At 41.0% G+C, this 25198-nt stretch overlaps 1 protein-coding gene across 1 annotated transcript in view; it reads left to right on the forward strand.

Moving 5' to 3' along the window:
- The window catches only part of APPBP2 (amyloid beta precursor protein binding protein 2), a 42372-nt gene extending 17957 nt beyond the window's left edge, over positions 1-24415 (forward strand). The window contains exons 2-13 of the mRNA XM_066575110.1: positions 5926-6014; positions 8237-8388; positions 9631-9754; positions 12085-12253; positions 13423-13512; positions 17027-17094; positions 17192-17297; positions 18179-18303; positions 19418-19503; positions 21609-21799; positions 23014-23179; positions 23375-24415. Coding sequence (XP_066431207.1) covers positions 5926-6014; positions 8237-8388; positions 9631-9754; positions 12085-12253; positions 13423-13512; positions 17027-17094; positions 17192-17297; positions 18179-18303; positions 19418-19503; positions 21609-21799; positions 23014-23179; positions 23375-23631 — 1623 coding nt within the window. The 3' untranslated portion in view covers positions 23632-24415. The remainder of the gene's footprint in view (positions 1-5925; positions 6015-8236; positions 8389-9630; positions 9755-12084; positions 12254-13422; positions 13513-17026; positions 17095-17191; positions 17298-18178; positions 18304-19417; positions 19504-21608; positions 21800-23013; positions 23180-23374) is intronic.
- Positions 24416-25198: the final 783 nt, after the last annotated feature.

Here is a 25198-nt window from a genome sequence, read left to right on the forward strand (position 1 = left end):
TCGTTTGAAAACGGAAGTACTCAAATATGATGCCATTAGAAAAAACGACTTGTCCTGCAAAAAACATACCCTAATATGGTTATGTTGATGGAAAAATTATCCCTACTGGAATGTGACAATGACAAAAACTGAAAAATTTGTCGGTAATTAAGGAGCAAAATCAGCTTTGTCACTAAGGAGTTAAACAATGAAACGTAATGGAATCAAACTGAAAGCTTTCAGATTGCTTTCTCATTATGTAACCAAGGTGTGTGTGTGTGTGTGTGTGTGTGTGTGTGTGTGTGTGTGTGTGTGTGTGTGTGTGTCCATCCCAAAATGAGACCAATAGAAAGTCGTCTTGCAAAAAAGGCTTCACTCAACCCCATCAACCTCCTTCCCTTTATCCCTGCTCCCCAAAGTATGTATATATCTATATCTTTTTCTGTTTACCATTCCACCACCACTTAAAAACTTATGAAAGATTATCAGTACATGATATGGCACATTGGTTCCAATGGAAAATACAATTTGTCCTGCAAAACATCTGGCAAAAAATAATTAAAGAAGAATCAATTTTTTTGAAAGCCGGTGGGAGATATCAAAAATTGAATAAACTGAAAATGACCTTTTCAACAAGAGGTTAAGAGACCTCCCTGCTAGAATGAATGTGCAGAATATCCACATTGATGTCTGCAGTGTCTTTGTATATTTGTTTATGAGCAGATAATCCGTAGTAGGCGTTTACTACAAAATCCAGAATGAAATATTTTAACAGATTACATGATGGTATTTTCCTCTCTTTACATCTATTGCTGAAGGACGACCTGCAGCAAGCTTTTTAGCTACTTGTTATCAATTTAGCTATTGTATTGTTTCCTAAGGCCTCATGTCCACAGGATAATTCAGATTTAAAATCCGCAGTGTTTTTCCCGCACACGGATCCGCGCCCCATAGGGATGCATTGGACACCCGCAGGTAGTTAAATACCTGCGGATGTCATTTTTCCCTTCAGGCGCGGATCTGCATGTGGGGAAAAAAAAACGCAACATGCTCCATTTTCGTGCGGGTCTCCCACGGGGGCGGCTCCCACAGGCTTCTATTGAAGCCTATGGAAGCAGTCTGGGTCCGCGGAACACCCGTTCCTGAATTAAACTTGCCTGTCTGGATGCTGCAGATTTTCTCTCCGTCGAGGCCGGATCTTCTTTCTTTGGCCTGGCGGATGTGCCCGGCACATGCGCGCGGCCCGCTGCAGGCGTGCCAAGCACATCCGCCGGGCCGAAGAAAGAAGATCCGGCCTCAACGGAGAGAAAATCCGCAGCATCCGGACAGGTGAGTTTAATCTTATTTTCAGCCTCATGTCCCCGGGAAAGGAGGGACCCGCTGCGGATTCTACATGGAAAATCTGCGGCGGGCCTGATTTTCCCCGTGGGACATGAGGCCTAAAGATGGTGTAAGGCCAGTTTACCAGCTGTTGGAACCTCCGTTGCAAATCTGGCTGAAAAGCTGGGCACGAAGCAGCTTGGCGCAGGTCGCCGAAAAATGAACACACGCACGCACGCAGCATATTACCGATTTCGTGTGAGTCGGCAGAGACCGTGACAATTTATCCGAAAATGTGATTGTTCCCAGCAAGAGAAACAAAGTAACCTTGTAGATATGATACCTTTTAATGGCTAACAAAAATACATGATGTTATAGAGAGCTTTCAGACCTACGCAGGATTTATCTCAGGCACGCTGTCATGCAGAGTGACTTTTTTTGTTTTTTAATTTCCTTGCCTTGCTTCATAGCAGCGTTGCATGCGTATCGTCACCCATGCGCAATGTATTGCTTATGGACAGTGTTGCATACAGAAGAATAGGTGTAATAAAGCATGCTGCGATCGCCGTGTTTACACACTAATGTGCATGGATCAAAGACCGTCCATGTACTTTCATGGGCTCCATTCACTGTGTGTCACGCAGCCGTGCGCCACACACTTAATACACGCCAGAATCACGTTCATGTGAATTAGCCGTAAATTAACCTTGCTTACTGGGACTAAACGAGCCCATGAAGACCTCCTTCTATTTTGGTTGATTTTAGAAAACTATCTTTTCGGACAAGGTGTACTTGAAAACATGTTGTCTTCCTAGTTCTAGTCATACAGAAGGATCCCTTCATATCTCTGTTTCTCACAGCTGGGCCCGACCACAAGCTACAGCGGGGCTGCTCAGTAATCCACCGTTTCAGCTTTTTTCGTCTTGAAAGGTTTATAACAATTTCTAAAAAGTTCCTTTAAAGTTTGGGCAACAATGTGACAATCTCAGATTGACATGTTCCTAATCATACGGTGTTATGTGGGTCATTAGTGGCTCTTTATTTTACTGGTTTGCATAATTTATTACCATCATATGAATCATTAATTTTTATTTTTTTTTTGCAATGAATGGGTGCTGAGAAGCCTACCAGTGTCAGGCATTTCTTAACCCTCCCTGCACACCGTCGAGTGACGCTAGGCGTTGCTCACATTGTATTTGAGGCTTTCGTAATCCCCGGCCATTGGGGTTATTTTCTGACCTCTACTTCTCACGGACGGCTTTGGAGCATGGCATGTAAAGGCATTCAGTGGGATATGTTGCTTCATCCCATATCGGGAGTTGCAGGAAAAGCGTGGATGCGGTCACCTCCAGCGTAGGCATGGATATTGTGCAGATTCAATGTGGTCGCCTACACTTGACACACCTGACTATATACAGGCCAGTTGAAGTTAGAGATTGATGGAAATAGATGCACACATTTAGGAAGATGTCTCAAGCATGGTTCAATAGTAGAAAATTGGAAGAGTTTGCCTATGAAAGTAATCCTTTTCTTTTTATTTGGGAAGCCCCCATCGCTAGCTTTCCTGCTAAGTCTTCCTCAATGTCTTTTGGTAACATTGGTCTCGACAGAAGTTGGAATGGTGATTAAGTTGGCAGAATAAGATTGGGGGAACACTTTTACCAATGACAGAGCAGAATGGCCCAAACAAATCCAGTGAGCTTGGGCCCCCACGGGTTGGTCAGGGTTTGGGGAGCATGGACGTCCAGCTTGAGGTCGCCCATACACACAAGGCTGTAGGGTCAGTCGGTCGCATTTTGGTGAAGTTGGTAGAAATGTACAGACTCCGGCTTATAAATACGGTATAATTACCGTAATTCAGTGCTATTTCCCATCATAGGCATGTGGGAAAGTTTTAAAGTGTCCCATAAAGGTTTTATTCATCTAAGCCCCTAGTTATCAAAAACACTGGCTAAGGCCAGGCTCACACAAAGTATTGCAAGCAATCCAAATACATTGGTTTTCGCTGTCCTGCTCACACTAGCGTTCATTGCGGAAAATGAGCATGTAAACCCAAAAAACACTTTTTTTTTTCTTTTTTCTCTGCATATTACCTGCAATAAAACCCAATTTTTCTGTGTAGAAAATGCTGTAGATGCGCAATTACATTGCATATGTGCGCCATTTATACGCAACATCCGTAAGCCACAGAGCAGGAAATTTTAAAAGGAAAAATGAAACCTAGAAGGAGCCTGGCGTCAAATATGTTGCTTTACTCGGTTCCGCTCACGTTTGCATGTAGGAATTGTCATACGTGAGCGCAAAAAAGAATGCAGCATGTTCTAGTTTGCTGCATATTACGTGCCAGTGAGCCCATTGTTCTATATGGGGCGCATAATCACCTGCCCATATGTAATTACATTGCGTATGGGCGGCATATATTCTGCCACTGCGAAGCAACAGGGTGGCAAAGTTTAAACAAAAAAACAAGTGGACTGCGCATGACAGCATGTGAGAGAAACACGGTCATGCGCAGTACAATTTCACTGCCGTACGCGGCAATAGCCCAGATCACCGGCGGTAAAGCCCTGTGTCACACAGCGTCTTGCGCATACAGTCGTGTGAGCCCAGGCTGAGAGTAAGTAGCCTTATGCTGCTGCGGAGAGTTGTGCTCCGTAGTGAGGCTCCTCTACAGACCAGCGGGCATCCTACACATCGCAGACCTGCTGGAGAGAGCAGGAACACTGTCTGGGGCAAGTAAGAGCAGACCTAAACTTTCCATAGTCCAGCGTGTTTTTCCTAAGAGCTTATTAACACCAATCTAGTTGCGCAGTCTATTGCGCACACAATTTGCACGTGCCATACAGTGAGTAGAATCCATTGATTCCAATGTGTGTTCATATGGGCATATTTTGCATGTGCACATTAGCATAAAAAATGCAGCATTTTGGATTTACGCACGAACATAGCGCAAACTTTTTTTATCTTTATTTTTTGCATGCGCACACAAATACAGAAAAATGCACCGCCTACGCTCATGTGAAGCCGGCCTCCGTGCGGGAAAAGTGAAGAGTTGGTGTTTATGTAATTGAATATGCTGACTTAAAAAATGAAGATGAAAAAATTCTCCGAAAACTGGAACACCTCCCTATTTACACTTGAAAAGCCGAAAAATCATATTTGTGTCAATTTTCATATTTTATATATTTTTGTTTACTTTATGGCCAAAGTGAGAACTTATTTATTAAAACCAAAATACATGAAACATCATAACCATATTTGTTGCTTTCTGTACGTACAGTACAAAAACCCCATTAGAATCTTTACAGCAGTCATATACTCATTAGGTTACTCTATTTACTCATATACTATTTAGGAGAAGGATAGTTAGTCTTTTTTTTGTATCGAAACATGACAGTGAAGTTTTCCAGTCATTTAGGGAGGCGTTCGGTTTTTGGAGAAAATTATTATTTTTTTTTTTCCATCTTGTTTTCTTTTTTAAAATCTACATACTCTATTACATAAAACCTGAAATGTGCCTTCCTTTCAGACACTACAGGCTGCTGTGTAAGGCTTCCTGGCCACGGGCGATTCTGTATTGCTTTATCTGCAGCGATAATCCGCACACGGATAACATAATGAACGCTTTCCATAGGATAACTGTGGAAGGCACAACCCAACATACGTGAGCAGAAATTCGCCCCTCACTGCACATGACAGCATATTTCGTGCACACTGTCACGCGCAGTCTTCCTTGTTTCGTTTTTTTCCCCCTATTTTCCTGCTCTGTTGCTTAGTGATGGTGGGTATCCACGCTGCAATGTAATTGCGTATGTACTGCGTTTATGGGCCCATAGAGAACAATAGTGCGCTGACGTGTGTGTGTGTTTTTTTTTTTTTGTTTTTTTTTTCTGTGCATATTATACGCAAGTGTGAGTTGGATCAATGAAAATCGGTGTACTTTCATTGATTCCATTGTGCGCATGTAACGCGCTGTTAAATTCCGCTTGTGAGTCTGCCCAAATGGTAATCTGCAGATATGAATGCAGAAAGATGAATTCTAGAACTATATGGGATTATTATCCCAAGAAATGCCCATCATATCTGTGGTGCAAACTGGTCAAACCACTTTTTATTGGCGGTTGGAAAGTTGTGTTGTGGACCTTATTTTTGGCACAGTAATGCACCTGGATTGTGTTCGGGGGAAACTAACAATTCTCATCTAGCTGTGTGACAGGAGGAGGGGGGCATTTCAGATAAGAAGGTATAAGTGTACATAATCTGTGCTGTCCCGCCAGCTCCACACAATTAATTTTTTTGCACATTTTGGGTTACATTTACACGGGGCGGAATGTCTGCAGCAAGTTCCACAGCATTGGTGTAAAGTGTGAATTTGGCTGTGGACCTGCAACTGACTTCAGAAGATGCAGCACCCCCTCCAAACTCTGCAGCTGTTAGCCCCTCCGGTGGCCCCATGTACTTCTGGCCACATTGTTCTCCAGCAATCTGTGGACTATAATAACCATGGGAATCGGGCTGTAACTTTTCTTCCATGTATTGAAGTATAAATTTGCTGTACCATATAATATGCATTCTCTACCCTTCGTAAATATAGCCTTTTCTAAATCTGCATTGTTTTTTTTTAAGCTTTACCAGCAAGGAAGACTTTGCCAGCTTGGAAGTGAATTCTGTGAATTGGAGGTTTTTGCAAAAGTATTACGTGCGTTAGATAAAAGGTAAGTCAACCTGTCAGATTATGTGAAAGTGGACAGATATTTGTGGGACAATGCACCTTCTCAATTGTATATTTTGCTGCACCAGTGCTTATTTCAAAGTCTTATGTATTGCAAAATGGTACCAACGGAAACTACAGGACGTCCCGCAAAAAGTGAGCCCTCACACAACTATGTCGCTGAAAAAATAAAAATGCCATTGTGCGCAGGAGATGGCGGCAGAAAGTTATTAAAAACTCTTTGAAAAAAAAAAAATACAATTAGTACAGCAAAATGTTTGGCATCGTAGTAATCGAACTGACCCATAAAATAAAGTTTTGTCATTTTTGTTGCAGTTTGTGCGCTGTAGAAACAAGACGCACTGAAAGATGGTGGAATGTCATGTTATTAATTACCATATATACTCGAGTATAAGCCTAGTTTTTCAGCAAATTTTTTAATGCTGAAAAAGCCCCCCTCGGCTTATACTCGAGTAAGGTAAAAAAAACAACAACAAAAAACCTATAATACTCTCCTTCCAGCCGGCGTCTGTTTCCCCGGAGCGATGGTCTCCCCGGTGGTGTGGCAAGCTACTTGAGAATTTTCCCCGCTGTCCTTTCCCTGCTCAGCTTTGAATGTCCCCGCCATCAGCACTGTAATTGGATCTCGATCCAATTACAACACTGATGGCGGGGGAATTCAAAGCCGTGCAGAGGGATAACAGCGGGGACAATTCTCAAGCCGGGTATCGCACCACCGGGGAGACCATCGCGCCGGGGACACAGACATCGGCTGGTAGGGGAGTATTCTATCTTTTTCTTTACCTAGTATATACTCGAGTATAGCTCGGCTTATACTCGCGTCAATAAGTTTTTCCAGTTTTTTGTGGTAAAACTTATTGTCTCGGCTTATACTCGGGTCAGCTAATACTCGAGTATATACGATATTTATTTTTATTTTTTTTCTCTCCAAGTAGAATTTTTAAAAAGTTTCAGTACATTATATGGGGCATTAAATAGTATCATTTGAAAAATAAAACTCGTCCTGCAGAAAACAAGCCCTCATACAGCTACGTAGATGGATACATTTAAAAAAAAAACATTTTTTTTTTTTTTTAAATTTTAATAATAAAAAATGGAAAAATGGCTATGGTTAATGGCTTTCCAAAGTTACGACCACATAGTGAAACAAGTTAAGTTTGAACAATTGGGCTTGGTTACCTAGGCCCAACAGGCTTGGGAGACAACTGGTTAAAGATGCTTCTGTGGACACTTCTCTACAGGAATAGTTTGACTGAAAAATACAAGACCGTTTAGAGTTTAATTCAAATACCACAAATGTCTAGAGAAGCTGCTAATGACAGCATTCACAGCAAATTCATTTGTGGTTTTATATGCTGCAAGATTGTGTAGTTATTTAAAGCCCATCCTTGGAACACGAGCAGCGAGCTATGGTTTCATGTAAAAAGTACACCAACCAGGATGAAGTTTATGAAGGCAGACTAGCGCTCAAACGGGTAGGTGACCCTGACCTCTTTAGGCAGTATATTGGTTATGCCATCCACTTGGCCCTGGACTCGTGTGTGAGATGCCTCTGATTCAAGCTTTTCTCTGGAACGCGCACTTACGCAGTTAGAATAGGGCAAATAGAACATGCAGCAGGTGATTACAGGTGACTTCACGAGGCGGAATTCCACAGTGGAATACTGCACCGTGAGCATTGCGCTATTAGGCTCATTAGAACCTAATGGCTGCGGGTCAACGCCGCGTGATACGCGGTGGAAATCCGCCCATGGGAATTAGGCCTAAGGTCAGTTTCAGGTGGCAATGTTACAGCCACATTGCTGTGTCCTTAATATGAACATGGGTCCTGGTCCAATCATGCAGTTTACTGGCCTGATCTCAGAGCTTCATAGGGAGCTATGATGATCCAATTGTGGTTCAGTAAACCGTGCCACACATCCATATTACTGATGCAAAAATGTGACCGTAATAGTCTAATCTGAAACCAGCCTGCAATACAATAAAAGTTGGTGAGTTCAGTTTGATGCACCATCATTCGGTCTTTGAGTGCATTTCTACATGTACCACCTATTTTACTCCAGAGATAACGATCCCATTGTGCTGACATCCCCCCTAAACTTATGAACTGTGTATTATGTGTACCAAAGTAATCCACCGCACACATTCTATGTGATCTTTATTTTTCTTCTCACACCTCCCCAACCCTCTGTTTGTCCTCCATAGACATCTTCTGCATCACTGCTTTCAGGCTTTAATGGACCATGGAGTTAAGGTCGCCTCTGTGTTGGCGTATTCTTTTAGCAGACGTTGTTCGTATATCGCGGAGTCTGATGCTCAAGTTAAGGAGAAGGCTATCCAGATCGGCTTTGTCCTTGGTAAGAAGGCTTCATCCGTTCCTAGTTTGGATACTAAGTATAATGCTGTCATGTGGACCTTGCTGGAAAGGATATATTGCATTGACACATCTTGTGCCCTATTTCAATTTTTACCATTCCCAATCTCACTGCTGAGGCTGGATATATCCTCCTGCTCAGCCGTCCTGCTAATTGAAGGCCCATACAATCCTACATCGTGCTTTGTTCTTGTGTCTTAGTGGCAGGCAATGAAACCCTTTTATAGCAAGCAAATGCATCATTGTATCAAATGTAATACATTATGCTATGAGAGCTTTGGTACAGTGCGCGGCAGTAGATCTGTTGTAAGAGCTGCTCTGTTTAACCACCCGCTCTTCCCAGTTGTAGTGTAGTCTGTACAGATACCACCCATAGCCAAGTCTGCTGCAGTGACGGGTAAGAAAGGTTAAATATCCGTGCAGTTACAACTAAACCCGCTCTAGAGCCTTGCATGAGACTGGTTTTCTCCTCTCAGTGCAGTATACTCAGTTATTGACCTCCCTTTGTAGTAGTTGTAGTGATTGTATAATGTGACCTACAGTTCAGAGAAGGGCGAGCCTACAACGAGTCAAGTGACTACATGATGCTGTTAAAGAACACCAATTACCAAAATACTTGAATTTCCTTAGAGCAGTCCTTAAAGGGGTTGTGTCATTAAAAAAAACAACTTATTCCTACCCAGACAGTCTACTTACCGCATCTTCTCAACGTTCTTCTGTCTCCTGCAGTCCCCGGGTCACCTCACCTCCAGCCAGTTGGGTCCTCCTCTTCCGGTGACAAAGTGTCTATTCCTCACTTTCTTTTTCCTGCCTGGCAATGTACACATGCGCAGTCTCGGCAATAGCTCAGCACTCCCTTCTAGACTGTGAACACTACGTCACTAGTGGCATAGTGTACATTGCCAAGCAGAAAGACTGCGAGGAATAGATGCATCACAACAAGAGGAGGATCCATCCGGCTTGTGATGAGGTGACCTGGGAGACAGGAGCAGATCAGTGGGGAGAAGATGCGGAAAGAAGTCTGCCTGGGGAGGAATAGGTTAGTATTGTGGTTTTTTTTTTTACATGTATTTATTTATTTATTTTTAATGTCAAAACCCCTTTAAGGAATTAAACTGATACAAGACAAACAATTCGACTTTTTTTTACTCTTCTCTCATCAAATTTTTTTTTTTTAACTGAACTTTAATGGCAAAAAGGTAAACTATTTATTTTCACCTTGCAGGTGGTTTCCTTTCAGACGCAGGCTGGTATGGTGATGCTGAAAAGGTGTTCCTATCATGCCTACAGCTCTGTACTCTTCATAATGAAATGCTGCATTGGTTTCGTGCGGTGGAGTGCTGTGTCAGGTGTGTTTAGCTGAATTAATCATCTACAGTGACAAAAGTTCCTAAATTTGAATATCAAAAATCCTGGAAAAGAAACAATAAAACGTGACCTGGAAAGCTGTTAGAGTTTTAAATTGTAATTGTTTATTAGGAAGCCTAGACTCTTTAACCCCTTCCCGCTCCAGAACATACATTTATGTCCTGGAGCGTCGGGGTATGCATGAAGAGAAGTCGCAGGGCGACCTCTCCATGCAGTGCGGGCGTCAGCTGTTTATTAAAGCGAACACCCGTGGGCAATAGCCGCGATTGGCTGATCGCAGCTATTAACCCTTTAAATGCCACTGTCAGTTCTGACAGCGGCATTTAAATCCCCTGAATAATGTTCAGGGGTCCCGCACGGCTCCCACACGGTAAGATCGGGGGAACCGTGCAGGTGTTGTGGCAGCCGGGGGGCCTTCTGAAAGGCCCCGGGGCTGCCTTGAGAAACTGCCTATTAAGCCATCCCCGTGGGGTGGCTTGATAGGCTGCCTGTTAAATGGCAGTATGACATAATGCTGTAGCTGTAGCATTGTGTCATACTGCAGGAGCGATCAAAGCATTGCATATTGTAGTCCCCCAGGGGGACTTGAATGTAAAGTTAAAAAAATCAAAATTTTTTTTTTTTTAGTTGTACAAAGTTTGCCATATCTATAATTAAAAAATGTAAATAATAAAATAAAAATACATATGGGGTATCGCCACGTCCGTAAAAGTCCGCTCTATCAAAGTAGCACATTATTTGCTCCGCATGGTGAACGTCATCCGAAGAAAAAAAAAAAAAAGAGCGCCACAAATGCACTTTTTCAGTCACCCTGTCTCGCCGAAAAAACGCAATAAACGGTGATCAAAAAGTCGTATGTATTCGGAATTGGTACTAACGGAAACTACAGGACGTCCCGCAAAAAATGAGCCCTTGCTCAACTAAGTCGACGGAAAAATAAATGTTGTTGCATGCACAATATCACCACAGAATATAATTGAAGAAAAAATTACGTTTTCAGAAAAAAATAAATGGTAGTATAGTAAAAAAATTATACACGTTTGTCAACGTAGTAATCGTACTGATCCATAGAATAAAGTTATGTCATTTTTGTTGCAGTTTGTGCGCCATAGAAGCAAGACGCACTGAAAGATGGCGAATGTCTTTTTTTTTTTTTTCTCTTTACTGAACGTAAAATTTTTTATTTTTTTTTTTGTACATTATATGGGACTTTAAATGGCACCATTGAAAAAATACAAGTCGTCCTGCAAAAAACAAGCCCTCATACAGCAACGTCGATGGATAAATAAAGGAGTTACGATTTTTATTTTTTTTTTAAAGCGGGGAGGAAAAAACGAAAATGGGGCGAGAAATAAGGGCCGAGTCATGAAGGGGTTAATGAATTTTCTTAAAATGTCGCTTGCTAGGCAGTGTCTCTATTTTAGCCAAATAACTAGCAGCAGGTAACACTAGCAGATCTCCATGCTTTCCCAGCTCCCCTCTACATTGCACAGTCCTATGTAAGATGCTGGTAACAGCTAAAGTTTGTTTACTCCCTTATCAACTGCCAGAATGACTTTGTATGGCTTTCACTAGTGGGCTTTAAACCCAGACATATGCCTTTTTATGGGGGTGCAGTTTTCTCTCAATGCAGGTGTCCGATGTTGTCAATAGACAGCTGGAGATATTCCCAACTGGGTGCCTGCTCTAATACCGGGAGCGAATAAACCTCTGATCTTGGTAATTTAACCCCTTACCAGACATGATCTAATAATGAGGGGGCTCCCTGTCACCCATCAGCACTCCGCAATGCAATCACAACATGCTGATGGGCACCTATAAAAGCTGGAGGCCTCACAAAACCTCCTTGTCTGCCATGTAATAACTCGGCCTGTTACACTTGACTCTAGAGTCTAATTGGCTGCTGTACACTGAACTACATAAGTAAATGATGGCACTATGCTTGTGATCAAACAATTCCATCTTCTAATCCCCCTGAGGGCTGACAATAAATCCTTGCAAAAACCTTTTTTTAAATGAGGTAAAAAAACTAAAAATATTTATCCTATATGGTTAACATGAAAAGTAATTTAAAAAGAAAGTAGCCAAAATTGCTATTTTTCATCTTTCCACCTTCGAAAAAAAATGCAATTAAAAGCAATACAAAAGGCTTTTGTACACCGAAATGGTACCAAGAAAAACTAAACTCTTTAAAAGAGAAAAAAATAATGCTGGGTGTGTATACTAGAGCTATAATGCAATTATTACACAATGTTTTTATGACGCTGGCTTTGTTTTTCATGGATAATTATGTATTTTGTTTTCTTCCAAGGTTGCTTCATGTTCGAAACGGAAACTGCAAATATCATTTGGGAGAAGAAACCTTTAAACTTGCTCAAAGTTATATGGAAAAGCTAGCCAAGCACGGGCAGCATGCAAACAAAGCTGCTTTGTACGGAGAGCTATGTGCCCTGCTCTTTGCTAAAAGTCATTATGATGAGGTAGATGCTGCTTCTTGAGTGCAATTTCCAAAAAAACAAAACATTTTTGTTTTAAATGTAATGTCTGCTTGTCTGTCTACTTGTAGGCCCAATGTCCATGGGCAGATTTGATTAGCAGAATCTGCGTGGGAGATCTGCAAGTCAAGCTGCCCATAGGGACGCATCAGCGTCCGCAGGACAGTAAAAATCATGCGGATGTTTTTTTTTTGTTTTTTTTCCCCTGTTTGTTTTGTTTGAAAAACTATTTTTACCTGACGAAAAAAAGTTACTAAAATTGTTTGAAAAAAAAAAATGTAAAATTGCTTTTTACCTTTTTTTTTAATGCTCTTTATGCAAAGAGCCAACTCCTTGTGTTAGGCGATGGCTGTGATTGGCTGAGCCACGGCGCTCGAGAACCAATCAGAGACAGCGCTTCCTAGAGGCGAGATTTTTGAACCCCCTGACCAGGAAGTGCTTGCTGGAGACTATAGACAAGTGCCGCAGTACTGCCGGAGGAGAAGTCTTGTGTCTTTTGTTTTGTTTGTGTTTTTGGTTCCTTTTTAAAAATATACCCAGGACTTATTTTTGGGGTAGAGCTTATCTTTCATGCCACTCCTGAAAATCCTGGCAAGAGCGCTACTAAGTCACCTGACTCTGTAGCACTCCAATCACAATATATCCGCTAGAAAACACAGTGCTATCGCACAGAACACAGCTGCAATATTGCTGTGATTGTTCTGGCTGAATATCGCTGTTGTCCATGTGAAAGAGGACTTATTACAGCAGTTTACTATGGTGAGCACTATATTTTTTAACACTTTACTAGTCCAGAAGGGGATGTCTGGAGGGTCAGACTTTACAAGTTAAGACCTTGTAAACTAGATGATGTGTTGTAATTTGGGGTCAGTCTTGCGTGTGTAAAGCAAAACTACCCAGTGTTGTCTGTAAGCCAGATCTGTGTTTAAAATGTAAAGTGCTCTTTATTTAGTTTAGCTGCTACTCGCTCGTTACTCCATTTATACTTAAACCTATTTCTGGTAACATGGGGTTCCTAAAACACTCATTAAAGGGATTGTACCAGAATTTCACATGTCCCCTATCCTCATTCCTCTCCATCATTTACAGAGATCTGATACATTTCGTGTTTTAAACCTGCTATAAATCTAATATTTTAGTTTTCTACTTTCTAGGCTTACAAGTGGTGTATAGAAGCCATGAAAGAAATTACCAGTGGACTTCCTGTAAAAGTGATAGTAGATGTATTGAGACAGGCATCCAAGGTATGTGCAAGTTTTAGAAGAATATTATGGATAAATGTATACTTCAGGAAACAAAACTGAAAACTCTTGCTTGTTTGCAGCAAATTGTAATATGTGGTTGATGCATGCTTATTTGCTTCTCCGAGCCTTAGAGATTTGTATTCGTTACTCTACGGACAGCATTGATGTGCAACGAGCCAAACCTATTAACGCAGCCGTTAAATGGACTATCCGTCGATTTTAAAAATTTCTTAACGGAACACCCCAAGTCTGACCCGCCACTTACTGGAGCACTATAGCTTGCTGTGTTATGGGCATACTTAGACTGGTTATATTGCATGCAGTGCTATTCAAATCTGATGGAACTGCTGATGGAGCCTCTACAAATGTATATAGAACTAGATTAAAGTGGTGATTGCTACACGGACGTAAAATGGGTTAGTTCACAACTGGGATGTTTCCCTGCAAGGCATTGCGATACTATGCAAGCAAAAAAATCACTGCATTATCCTTTCTTTTTACAACATCGCCCATTATTTGCAATAGGGGCGATAGCAGCAGCGCCAGCCCCATTGAAAACAATGGGAGAACATCACAATCCCCTGCCGTGGCTGTGACAACAGGGCCGCTAGACTTAACATAGGAACTTTGACCTGCCCTGACAGCTCACTCAATGAATCAAACTCAAGTTTTTATGATTTTACAGCAGTGGTGAGGATGTAACAAATCTAATGACACCAAAATCACCCACCAAAGGTCACACAAAGGGTTAAATTGTGGTGCAAGAATAAGCCTGTACGCTTTATTATATTAGATTACTAATAACCTTGTGTTTCCCTTTTTTTTTTAAAGTTCTATTTTTGTGAGAAGTTCCTAAATTATACCTATTCCAGGGATCTGATGCTGTATAGATAAACATAAAAGAACAGTCAAATCCGTCAATGCAAGTTCAAGTGTTTGCATGGTATTACTTGTGCCAGGAAGCAGTATAGGCGCCTGCTTCTTCTGCAATACTCATCCCATGTGGATGTGTGCTGCTTCCAAAACACACAGGAATGTATCTATTCTATTCCAAACAGGAAAGCAAGACCTGTCAATGAATATTAGTCCATTAGAACATATTCTGGTGTTTCGTGTCTTGTGCTGGTCATAAACAAAGTACCAAATACTACCATTTATAACCTTTTATTAATGTCAGTGATATTTATGTATAAAGATCTATGGTTGTAAAACAGCCAATGACAACTCTCACATGCACTCCGATAAATGCCACTTGAAACCATGGCATTGTAGTGTATGGTACAGCGCTGCTTAACGCACTCCATTGTGATTTGTGATGAAGTGCTTTTCAAAAAAACGCAGAAAGATTGAACAGAAAGCCCTCCTAAATTATGGCGTTAGAAGCGCCGTATTTGAGCACAACTCCGAGGCCCCATTAAAATTAGTCGCGGTAAAGTGTCCGGTGTGCAAGCAGCTTTAGATACAATGCTTGTACTGGATTTTTGTTGACTTTTACTATATCATTCTAAAATCTGTCTGAAGAGTACTATAGGGCTTTGTTTTTTTCTTTTGAGCAAGAAGCTCTTTGATCAGTATGTTCTTGTTACACTTTTAGCACCATCTGAAGTATGTTTAGATTCCCATGACTTATGTGGCACAGATATATCGCAGCTCCAGATGAGCGATGAGTTTAGCTAGAACAGTGCAGTCTAAATAGCAGTGGTTCACTATTGAATGGCCACTGTGTTAACTAAATGGGGCTTTATTCACAGCTGATAACCTGGAGGAGGAGGGAGAAATGGTTTTTAACACTTTCTGCCTTCTACTTTCTTTAGTACATAGCCCTCATTGAAGCACTGTGTAATAAAGAGTGAAAGTGTTTCTTCCACTACGTGATCCAGCAGTCACGTGACCGCCGGGATACCCTGGCACAACGGAGTTACAGAATCCTAGCAGACCCTGATCACCTCTGCCAGTGACTATTGTTACTACAGGGGGATGTTTTCCCTGTGATTGGGGCTCCTAGGGATGTCCCAGCTACAGTGAAAAAATGGCAATAAAAAAAAAAAAAGACCGTGAATGTTCCCCAGAGGTCTTGTATGCTGTAATGGGGAACGTACATGGTAAAAAAAAATACATAAGTAAATCAAAATGACAGAATAAAAATGTATGCATACAAAAGAAAATGACACAAAGCCGACGCCAACCAAAACCGTTGGCGTATGCGCCCTGTAATCCAAAACCATACATATTCTATATTAAAATGTCTGAAAAACATGAGGAACCCGTTCCCATACTTTATTCTAGTGTATACTAATTTAAAAAAAAAAAAACAAACAAACTATAAATGTTAAAAAAAAAACACCCTAATCATAATTTTAAAAAGTCAGTGAAAAAGAAATTAAAAATTTGCCCTGTATATCATGGGGGGGGGGGGGGGGGGAAGCAAAAATAATTTTGGTGGCTGAAGAGGGAAAAAAATTAAGCAGTAAAACCACCACATGGTTAAAATCCCTAAAGTGTCTGGTCCTTGAGGTACAAAACGGCCTGGATTTAAAATGTTGAATTCTGGCTGCCTGCAGCTGCCACTAGAGGGAGCATGGAAGCTTACTGCATACTGTTATTAAGTAAGCAGTGGGGCTCCCTCTTGGAGCAACTGCAGGTGGCCAGAACTCATAAAACATCATTTTCAGTAGACCCGTCAGTCTGCAGTTACACTAGATTGTCTTTCTAGACTGACAAAGGCCAGTCAGTCAAGTGTCTAGTGTTAAGTGATGTTTTGTTTTTTTTTTGTTTTTTTAAAAAAATTTTATTTTTTGTTAAAGCATGTAGTAATGTTTACTTTATTTCAGCAGCCATAAAATTTAATTTGGCCTCAATTTTTTAGAGTTGGGAACTAAATGTGCCCAAGTGATTGGTTGGTTGAGAGTATTTTAAGTAACCTCAAGTCTACATGATTGGCTGGAGTAGGGCTGCTAATGTGCCTACCGGCTGTGCGAGTCTTACTATTTTCACTTGGCTGCCATCAGCCATCCTGAGTAAACACAGAAAAGGCTGATATACACCCAAGCAGCTATTCATTCTATTGGGAGCTTCAGCAGCCTCTTCTAGTGGCCTGAACAGTCACCAATAGAAACTTCTGATATGTCTGACAGCTAAAGTTTCTCAAACCAAATGTGCAAGAAATAACTTTTAACATGATTACACTTGTCAGAGCCTTCAATAAACATGCAGTAAATACAAAATATGCATTTAAGTGTTTAATAAACCTTAGATTGTAAACTAATCTCCATTAAAACACGTCGGTGAATGACTTCCATTTCTGTCGGTGTACATCAGACGACTACCGGCTGGCACCATATTGGAAATATCTTCTAGTTATGAGCATTGATCATTGATCTTTGGTCTGAAAATCAAATTTAATTTATTTTTTTTAATACAGTATATAATTTGAAAATGCTCAGGATGTTGGACTAAAACCATTCGTTCACTTTCAGTTTTTGCAGTTTAACTGCATCTTAATGTTCCTTTTTAGGCTTGTGTAGTAAAGCGGGAGTTCAAGAAAGCTGAGCAGTTAATAAAGCATGCAGTATACCTTGCTCGGTAAGGCTGGAAGTTTTTTTTTTTTCTGAAGGCTTTACTGTTTATGAGCTGTTTCATGTTTAATAACTATTGTGGTTTGTATTTTCTTCTTGTTTAGGGAAAATTTTGGCTCAAAGCATCCTAAATATTCTGATACGTTACTAGATTATGGATTTTACCTTCTCAATGTTGACAACATCTGCCAGTCCGTTGCGATATATCAGGTATATTGGTAATACTTTACTCATTTATCACTCATCTACAAGGCTTTTGTATTAAATGTTCACAATAGTCCAAGCAAAGCCTCACACGTAGAGTCTGAAATGTCCGTTTGGGGAGAGAGCTGTGAGCCATATAGGAACTGCAACAGTAGTACTATTTGTTCATCATTCTCATCCCTCTAAAGTCTCTGTCCCTGGCCGTATACCTAAAACACTGCATGGATCACAGCGGTTCACTGCGCATTATGTGGGCGTACATCACTCGCTGTGAAATCCCATTTGTGGGAATGAGCCTTAAAACTTTTGAACAAATCTGTAACAGAAGCCCCTAAAAGCCCAGGTAAACAAAGTGGTGGGTGAAAAGTGCAGCTGCTTGTGACATTATCTTTATTGGGAAAATTATTGAAACTCCATGGACCCCGGGCAGTGGGATTCCACTGGTTTGTTCCGATAATGGTACAAAAAAAATGAAAATGGTGTGAATGTGAACACAGCCTTAGTAATATAAGGAGGAAAAAAAACTACACTAATGTACCTTGTGGTTCTTTGGGGTTTTTCTTTAACACTAGAAGTCATGAACGTTTAAAGAAAACTTCCCATAATTGATATTTAGCTGATAAATGTCTGATTGCTAGGGACACCCCAGCAATCCACAGTCTGTGGGACATATGGAGCTAGCAGAGTGCTCCGTAGACAAACTCCTCTTCACTGCACTCTGATCAGACTTTTATTCCATATTCTGTGGATGGGTGATAAATGTCCATTGTAGGGCAATCCCTTTAACAATCTAATTCTCAGTTTCTATATTTGTAGTTTCTTTTAGGAAGTTCTACTTTGAATGTTTCATCTTAAGTACTAAACATGTCTAATCTGATTTGTTTTAGACTGCCCTTGATATCAGACAGTCAGTATTTGGAGGAAAAAACATTCACGTGGCAACGGCTCATGAAGACTTGGCCTACTCTTCTTATGTTCATCAGTACAGTTCAGGGAAATTTGACAATGCATTGTGAGTATTTCTTGTGATTGGTCTTATTCACCACTTTTTTTTTTTCTTTTACCCCTCAACACTGTTATGACAAAGGACATTTTTGCATAGTCATAATAGCATCTGGGTTCCTTTCTGTATTTTTTTTTTCTTCCTACATAATAGAATTGTTCTCACATTTTACTTTCTGCTTGTGACGAATACCAAGTTTATATAATGGCAGAAATACACCTAAGGTTGTACGGGTTGGCGTACTTTATAACTCTGAGCTGCTGTTTAGCTCCTTCACATATTTTTCAGTGCGCAGAATGGCTGCACTGAAAAAACGCATGATAAACGCAGCTTCAAAACCCCCGGAGCAGTTTGGCCGCCAGCGTTCCACTGTGGCTTTCTTTCTCCATAGAGGCTGCTGCAGAAACTAGAAAAGAATTGGCATGCTGCAGAATTGAATTCCGCGCCACATGTCCGTTTTCGTGCGGCTTGGCAGCAGCGTGTGGACAAGATTTTTGCAAAATTTCGTCCACTTTGACTAATCCCGGGATTTCAGACAAACCTCTAAGATGGGCTTTAAAGGTGTCCCATGTTGTTGTGGTATCTGGATGGCGGATATTAATCTTGATAGGATTTGGATGGCGGATATTAATCTTGATAGGATTTCAAATCCTATCTGTTGGGCCCATTAGTGACCGCTAAAAGGGGGAAATAGCTTCCACCACTTGGACGGTTATGAATCAGAGGTTATCAATTGCATCGATAGATAAGGAGATTGCATTCTCCCTTGTCACATTTCTGATGAAACGAGAAGTGGGATTATACACTTCGCAGTCTCCTTATCTTTCGAATGGTTGCTCCGTTCTCCAGATCTTTTTATTTGTGTTTAGTATTCACATATACGCCTGCTATTAAACACGCATTTATCTTTTTTGGCAGTACCTCCTTATCAATTCCACCCTGTTTTGTTGGCTTACAAAACTATATGTAGGTCCCTGGTCCTTATCGGATAGCTCCATCTGATTCTCACTATTCTGAAATGTACAAAGAAAAAAGTCTGAAGTTGCAGTGAAATCTTTGTTCTCTTCTCATTGTCTTAGTAATGTATATTTTCCAGTGACACACAATGTATGTTTTGTTAAAGATTTCATGCTGAACGTGCCATTGATATCATCACTCATATACTCCCAGAAGACCATCTTTTATTAGCTTCTTCAAAAAGAGTTAAAGGTATGCATAATGTTCAGTTTTCTAACTTGGAATGCTCGAATGAAAATTCCTTACACTTAGTATTAAAGAGACTGTTACTTGTTTTTAGCACTAGAAGCTAAGCTTATGGGCTAAAAGTAGATGACCAACGGAGTCCAGCAATATAAGTGTTCGCTGCATTGAGTAGCGTTATGAAGTAGTCTGCCCATTATAAAATTAGGACTGACTACTAGGTGCGCAGCTCAACACATTGAGTGGCTGCTTCTAGTGCTCACTCCGGGGAAGGTAAGTATAACACTTACATCCCCTGATTCAGCGCATCACCTACAAGCTTAGTTTGTAGGGCTAAAAGTAGATGACGGTCTCTTAACCTTTTGATGTCTAATAATGCAATTTAACACTTTATTTAATTTTTTTGCCATAATTTTGCGACAGAAACAAAACAAATTACTCTATGTAAAGATAGGTCTTCACAGAGTCCCTTGAAATCCATGGAAAAATTGCAGCATTATCACAGATCTCAGAGGGGCTTCAATGATTCCCTATGGATTTTTAGTAACTTTTTTACAAGGTTACATGCGGAAACCTTGAAGTTGCCCACCAGTCAATATTTTACTGCAAGTCAAGTAGCAATTTTTGTTTTAGCGTTAAGCCTGTAGCTAGTCTGTCATTTCAACAAACTTTTGCATACTGTAACTCAGTAGTGCACAAGAATACAAGAAACTTTGTAACCTATATCGAAATCCCCTTTCATTACTTCTCAGGCACTACTTCTACCTCCTGCACTGATCACTCGCTCTTAAATATTGCTACAATCCAACTTAAATTTAATCTGCTCACTGAGGCACCAAATTACTGCTGCCCATAGACCTCTATACAGAAGGTAAAGGAAGAGGGCAAAAAAACTGCAGAGTGAACACACAGATGCTATTGAAGGCTTTAGAAAGTTTTCAATTTCGCCACACTGCTCAATTCGTAGCCACACTGCTCAATTCGTAGCCACACTGCTCAATTCGTAGCCACACTGCTCAATTCGTAGCCACACTGCTCAATTCGTAGCCACACTGCTCAATTCGTAGCCACACTGCTCAATTCGTAGCCACACTGCTCAATTCGTAGCCACACTGCTCAATTCGTAGCCACACTGCTCAATTCGTAGTCCTTTACGTTGCTTTCCTGCAGGGTTCGGTGAAGCTGGCCGCCTCAGACAGAGCATCTCCTCCTGGTAACTGTTGAAAACCCCGCCTCCAGTAAGAGATTGCTCTGATTGGCTGAGTACCGCGCTCGAGAGCCAATCGGAGCAATCTCTTGCTGAAGGCGGAGTTTTCAACCCTGTTACCAGCAAGAGATGCTCTGTCTGAGGCTGATAACTTCACCAAAGTCTGCAAGAAAGCCGCAGAGCAGCGGCAGGGACCCGGACGGCGCCTGCTAGATGAGTATTCCTTTTTTTGCCAACGCTGCTGAAACTAAACGCCTGTGAGGGAGGCCTAAAATGCATTTCAGTTTATGTACTATTAAAGTGCTTTAATTTATTTATTCCTGCTTGGCAAATTAAAATAACAAAACAAAAAAAATACCACTTTCAAATGCAAGGAGTATTTTAGTTAAGCTGCTAACTAGTGACAGCTGGGCATATTTGCAATGTGTGTATGTATTTGTATAGCTCTCTATCTCGTTCTTCCTGGTAGCTGCTAACTAGGATATGTGACTGCTACAGCCTATAGAAGGTCACTGATGTTGCCAATGATTGGCTGCAGCAGTCACATATCCTGGTCAGCAGCAACCTGGAAGAACGAGAGTAACTGTGAAGCAATAATTATGGGAAAACCCCTTACTGCTAGTGCTCCGGAGGCAGAACTTCTCACTCAAAAGCTGGTACTGATTGGGTGATGTAGCAGTCTCCCAGTTGAGCACCACAACAGTCAATCTGCTATAGAACAACTCATTACTGTAAATGCTTAGCAATTGTAGCAACATCAAACTTGTGTTTTTTTTTTCCACTGCTCCATAAATGTACATTTGCACCCCTCTTCTCTGACCTAACTAGAGCTGTCAAAACTGTTAAATAAAGCCCTTTAACAAAGAATGCTTATGTGTAACGGTCTCTCCTATCCTCCACACCAAAGCACTAATCCTGGAGGAGATTGCTATAGATTGTCACAACAAGGAGACTGAGCAGAAACTTCTTCAAGAAGCTCATGATCTACACCTTTCTTCACTACAACTTGCTAAAAAAGCCTTTGGTGAGTTTAATGTACAGACGGCAAAACACTACGGGAATCTTGGCAGGCTATATCAGTCCATGAGAAAGTTTAAGGTGAGCATAAACTTACAGCGTTTGTTTGAAAGAAACTAGGCGGGCGAGCAGATTGTGTGTCTGGGGAGTTGTGTGGTGGGCGATTTGTTTTATTCTGTTTGTCATCCATTTCTTGTCTACAAAATCCTAATTTGGTGTCTCCCCATTCCAGTCCTCAAGTACCCCAACAAGTCATGTTTAAAGGACTTTCTTTGCATTGCACAAATGATGAAGTTATTGCCTTAGTGCCTCACATATTGTGACAGGTGTTCTTTATGATGCTGGATAGTGCATTTGGCTAAAACCAGGGGATGACTTTCCCAGGAATAGTGCCCTTTTATTCTCAAAATCATCTGGCCATTGCATGTGGCCTTAGTTTTGCCTGCATATGCAGCTGCCATAGCGTAGAAACCCATCCTAAGAGATCCTCCAATTGTGACCTGTTCAGGGTACTTAAAGGGGTTGTCTCGCGAAAGCAAGTGGGGTTAAGCACTTCTGTATGGCCATATTAATGCACTTTGTAATATACATCGTGCATTAAATATGAGCCATACAGAAGTTATTCACTTACCTGCTCCGTTGCTGGCGTCCCCGTTGCCATGGCTCCGTCTAACTTCGGTGTCTTCTTGCTTTTTTAGACGCGCTTGCGCAGATCTATCTTCTCCATTCGGCTCGGCATCACCGGCATTTTGGCTCCGCCCCTTGTACGCGTCATCGCGAAGCTCCGCCCCCGTCACATGTGCCAATTCCAGCCAATCAGAGGCTAGAATCGGCACGTGACGGGGGCGGAGCTTCGCGATGACACGTACAAGGGGGCGGAGCCAAAATGCCGGTGATGCCGAGCCGAATGGAGAAGATAGATCTGCGCAAGCGCGTCTAAAAAAGCAAGAAGACACCGAAGTTAGACGGAGCCATGGCAACGGGGACGCCAGCAACGGAGCAGGTAAGTGAATAACTTCTGTATGGCTCATATTTAATGCACGATGTATATTACAAAGTGCATTAATATGGCCATACAGAAGTGTATAACCCCACTTGCTTTCGCGAGACAACCCCTTTAAGGACTGGAGAAGCAAAACAATGACTATAGCTGATACTTGGAAGTTGTGAAGTCTTTTTACATAAGGCATAGTGACTGCATGTTGTGTGGCGTTCAAGCGCAATTACAGCCATATTGACATAACTGGTGCTTATACTTGCTTACGTTATTGTCTACTCTCTGCCTCGTCACATAGGAAGCTGAGGAAATGCACATCAAGGCGATTCAAATTAAGGAGCAACTTCTGGGCCAAGAAGACTATGAAGTAGCGCTTTCAGTAGGACATTTGGCCTCTCTGTATAATTATGACATGAATCAGTATGAAAATGCAGAGAAGCTCTACCTTCGCTCAATAGCTATCGGTATGTAGAGCGGGATTTTACCATTACATCATTTATTTAGTTTTTGCATCTACATCTAGTTATTACTAGAATGTGTAATATTGATAAATACACTACTGATCCTGAATAACAACGGCTCCTCTAACGGTATTTGAGAGCTTGTTACCAGCTTCTGATTTTGCTTTGATGCATTGTATCTTCATGTTTTAATTCCAGGTAAGAAGTTATTTGGGGAAGGCTACAGTGGACTGGAATATGACTACAGGGGCCTAATTAAACTCTATAACTCTGTGGGTAACTTTGAGAAGGTGTTTGAATACCATAATATATTGGCAAACTGGAACAGATTGAGAGATCGTCAATTTTCAGTCACCGATGCCCTTGAGGATGTAAATGCCAGCCCGTTGACGACAGAAGAGGTTGTGCAATCGTTTCTCGTGTCACAGACCACCACGGAAGGACAGAGTTGTTAATTTAAGGAGCCTAAAAAGGAACTCTTCAGCTGTGCCAGCTGCTTTTCTCGACTTACTGGGAAAGTTCATACTGTGAAAATGCAAGCAAGCAACCAGGTGCAACTCTTGGTTTGTCCTGGGAAATAATGGCCTGGATAAGAGTCGCACATCTGCCTGATGTCTAGTACCATATGGAATGTTCACTTCTTAATCCACCATTTCTACCCGAACCGCAGGACAAAAGAACTAGTGTTTTCATCTATTTTTGCAACTCCGGTCGGACGATGCAAATAAAACTGTTTAAGAGTTTATAAGAGATGTGTTTTCCCTGTTTCATTGGGGCAAGGTGTTACATGGATATAATATGCTGATAGTGCACTCCACCGATTATTTCATGTTCACAGGAGATGATCCGTTTTCAGAATCTCACTCAAGTCAATGTTTTTCTATGTCTTATTAATGCCAGATTTTGAAAGAAAAAGTGTTCATTGAAAACTTTGTAAGGCAGTAAGTAGTCGGATATCCCTCTAGCTGCTTCCTTTACTCACTGCGCATGCTATGTAATAGAATACTGCTTCTATGTAATCCATTTTCTGTGGATTTTAACAGCTCAGCATGCTGTAAATTCAGCTCATTAACGTTCGCTACCAAGAAAACACACCTAGATAATGATGGTACCATTCTCCATACAGCAATAAATGTAACTTTTTTTTTTTTTTTCCTCCTGGTTTATAAAAAATATTCTATTGAAGTCTTTTTTTTTTTCTGTATTTTTTAATTTATTTTTTTTCCTTGCAGCGCCTTAGTCCTAAATATTTTTTTTTGTTTTTCATTACTACTTATACAGTTTTAAAAGAACTTTTTATACACTGCTATTATGTGCTATAAGAAAGTCGTTCAGATTGTCTATGCCAAGGAGCCTGAAGTCTATATTGTCTGTCGCATACCGCATCAAGTCGCTTGTATTTTGTTTTTACTACTACATGTTGAATGAAGATCATTTCTTGTTTTAGCATGGTTTACTACATAGTGTATGTGTGAGTTGTAAGTAAGACCATTCATCGTGTTGGGTATATGCCAAAAACACTATCTAGGCCATCAAGCACAAGCAATGCAAACTGGGTTTGAAATTGTCATATCCTTTTTACAACATGCTTTATAGTTGTTAGCATTGGACAATTAATTTGGCAACGACAGTTCCAGGAGATCCATACAGTGTTATTAGCAAGATGGGAATGCAGCTTTGCATTCATTTATGGCAAAATCCAAATTGGAAATTAATATATATGCAGTCACATTGGAAGAACAAGTGCGAAACGCACCTAAATACTGTAAGCATATCCTTTTACAATATAAAGATTTGGAAGTCTTTGGTGTAGATCAAGATCATAGAGGACCTGTCACGTCATCTGACAAGCAGAACAGGGTGCATAGCTTTTATATCCCATCTCATTCCTCCAGTATCCTTATTTCTATTTAAGCTATCTTGGCCTCCTCTTCCAACCTAGTCTGTCAATGGCTGACTTGATGCTTGATTGACATTGGCTGGTGGAGACTGCTCACAAGAGGATGTGGCAGGTCCTATCTA

This window comes from Eleutherodactylus coqui, chromosome 1 (assembly GCF_035609145.1).
Source record: "Eleutherodactylus coqui strain aEleCoq1 chromosome 1, aEleCoq1.hap1, whole genome shotgun sequence".
Classification (NCBI taxonomy): domain Eukaryota; kingdom Metazoa; phylum Chordata; class Amphibia; order Anura; family Eleutherodactylidae; genus Eleutherodactylus; species Eleutherodactylus coqui.